The sequence below is a fragment of the Eucyclogobius newberryi genome, unplaced genomic scaffold, assembly GCF_026437365.1.
Source record: "Eucyclogobius newberryi isolate DKJ021-1_F unplaced genomic scaffold, fEucNew1.0.hap1 SCAF_19, whole genome shotgun sequence".
NCBI lineage: Eukaryota > Metazoa > Chordata > Actinopteri > Gobiiformes > Gobiidae > Eucyclogobius > Eucyclogobius newberryi.
The window spans coordinates 3,341,009-3,343,388 of record NW_027315823.1 but is presented as its reverse complement, the minus strand read 5'-3'; the positions used below and the strand labels follow the sequence as shown (position 1 = coordinate 3,343,388).

Below are 2,380 nucleotides of genomic sequence, written 5' to 3'. Positions count from 1 at the left end.
AACACAACAGAACACAACAAAACACAACAAAACACAACAAAACACAACAAAACACAACAGAACACAACAGAACACAACAGAACACAACAGAACACAACAGAACACAACAGAACACAACAGAACAAAAAACATGCAACGAGCCCATAGACTGATCCAAAAAGGGATCAGAAGATGGAGGGAAAAACATTTTAAGTAAAAAAATAAAAGGCTCTCGGGACAGTTGATCCCTGTACTGTCCCAAATACTCACATGTCTCCAATAAAGTCCAGCTCCCCTTTTATTGAAATAAAGGCCCAGATAAAGCGGAAGGAAAAACTGGATTCAGGACAAAAATGTAGAAAGATGAGGCTAAACTAGGACTGAATCATGCAAATAAGATAAGATAATCCTTTATTGTCCAAGTAATCAACTAGAGATTTAATTTATTTAGTCAAAAAGTGTCAGGATAAAATGAGAACCACGCACACGCCATGGTTTAAATAATATTCTTTATTACAACAGGACCAAATTGAAATCCTAAAACAGAAACGGCATCGATCCAGTGCTTTTCAAATAAAAACTGTACAAACGCACTAACTCACTCAGACTCCAGGGGGCGCTACAGGAGATATTCACTCAGTCACTCACTGTTTTCATATCGTTTTTTCACATTTTTTGTAGAAAAGTGAGACAGCACATCAGAGAAAGGCCTCGGGAGAAGAGTGGGAAAAGTTCACTTCAGTAGTTTGTGTGTGCGGGGAAGAGCAACAGGAAGCAGTGTGGGATTCTGGGAGATGTAGTCTAGAAAGGTCGAGAAGAAAGAGTCAGGAAGCCGTTGTTGAAGATGATCGTGGGAATTCGAGTTGCAAATTGATGTGATTGATGTAGTTCACATAAGGATTCTGGGACTTGTAGTTCATTTAAAGCTTCCATATTCCGCTTTACTCAGACTTTTTGAAACATTTTTACAAGCTTAAATACCTTAAATAAAATGAACGCGAATGGAAAACTAAAGCAGACCGTTTGGGCCCAATGTCTTTCCCAAAGCTGGCATAACGTGTTTATCCCCAAAAGTGTGGAGCATTTGAAATTGACTGATCCAATCGAGTCTGGAGGAGGAACAATCGCGTCTCAGCCCGAACGACGGTCCAAAGGAGCTCTTATAGTGGGAAGTGCAACAGTAAAATATTAAACACAATCCCTCTCAGTTTGCCTGTCACTGTGAAGGAAACTCAAAGTCCAACGCTTCTGAGGTCAGAGCTTCTTAGACGTCACAGGCCTCTTAAAAAGCACTTGCAGAGTCTAACTATACAAACACTCCCTACACTAATTAGGCCTTAATTGGTAGAAAATGGAACAGTACGCTTCATTTAAGGTTTATATTTAGTCCCACTTTAAAGTCAGACATTTGCGAATATAGAATAACTCAAATGGCTGAATGAGACGAATAACCAACTGCAGCCAGATTTGTTCATGAAGTGCATCGTATCAAAAACTCATGGTAGAATATGAAAGCTTTAAGTTGCTGGGTCGAAGGGACTCAACCTATTTTAAGGCAAGACACGCATCAAACCACGCTTGAGTTCAAACTGAAGCAGAACTCAGTATAACCAGTCTCCTTTTTGCTCTAACAAATGTCCTTTCCTCTGTAGAGCGTCCCATTGGGTGGACGAAGTGTGATTTATGTGCCTGTCTCACAGACGTCCAGCAGGGGGAGATAGAGCGTTATTTTCACCTAGAACAACTTGGTAAACATTACACAGACGCTACGCTGCTTTAGGCTGGGAAAGTTGCTAAGTTCTGCTTTAAATCAAATAAAGAATTCAATTTTGTCTTATAAAAGTGACCAGCACCTTCAAGTTCAAAGAAGCAGTTTCTCCAAGTCTCCCTGATTTACAAACTCACGTAACCAAGGACGGAAGAAAAGCTCGAAGTACTAAGTTACTCCCTCGGGTGCGTCCTCAATGGTTGTGTCCTCGGTTGTGTCCTTGGTTATGTCCTTGGTTGGGTTCTTGGCTGCATTCTTGGTTGCGTCCTTCTTGCTTCCTTGGTTGCTTCCTTAGTTGGTGATAGTGTCCTTAGTTGTGTCCTTGTTCTCTTCCATGGTCGCGTCCTCGGTTGCGTCCTCGGTCGCGTCCTCGATTGCGTCCTCGGTTGCAGGGTGAGCAGTGGGTGGAGCTCTGTGAGAGTCTCTGAGGTATCAGTCATAACAGAGGGAAAAGGACTCCTTCATTCGGCTTTTTTGATGAAAATCTGGAAGAAAAAACAAACAAACAAAGAAGAGTGAGTTTATCCTTTCCTTCTCCCGTCTAGATTCAGTCCTAGATTAGATTTAGCGATATAAAGGAGCGCTAGAGGAAATGTTGTTGTCTCCTCAGGCAAGATACTTCACCCACATTGC

The 2,380-nt window shown here is 41.7% G+C and overlaps 1 protein-coding gene across 1 annotated transcript in view; it reads right to left on the bottom strand.

Annotated features, from left to right (window-relative positions):
• Positions 1–471: 471 nt before the first annotated feature.
• Positions 472–2,380, bottom strand: part of mgat4b (alpha-1,3-mannosyl-glycoprotein 4-beta-N-acetylglucosaminyltransferase B) — a 57,853-nt gene continuing 55,944 nt past the window's right edge. Inside the window, exon 15 of the mRNA XM_072451452.1 lies at positions 472–2,232. Coding sequence (XP_072307553.1) covers positions 2,209–2,232 — 24 coding nt within the window. The 3' untranslated portion in view covers positions 472–2,208. The remainder of the gene's footprint in view (positions 2,233–2,380) is intronic.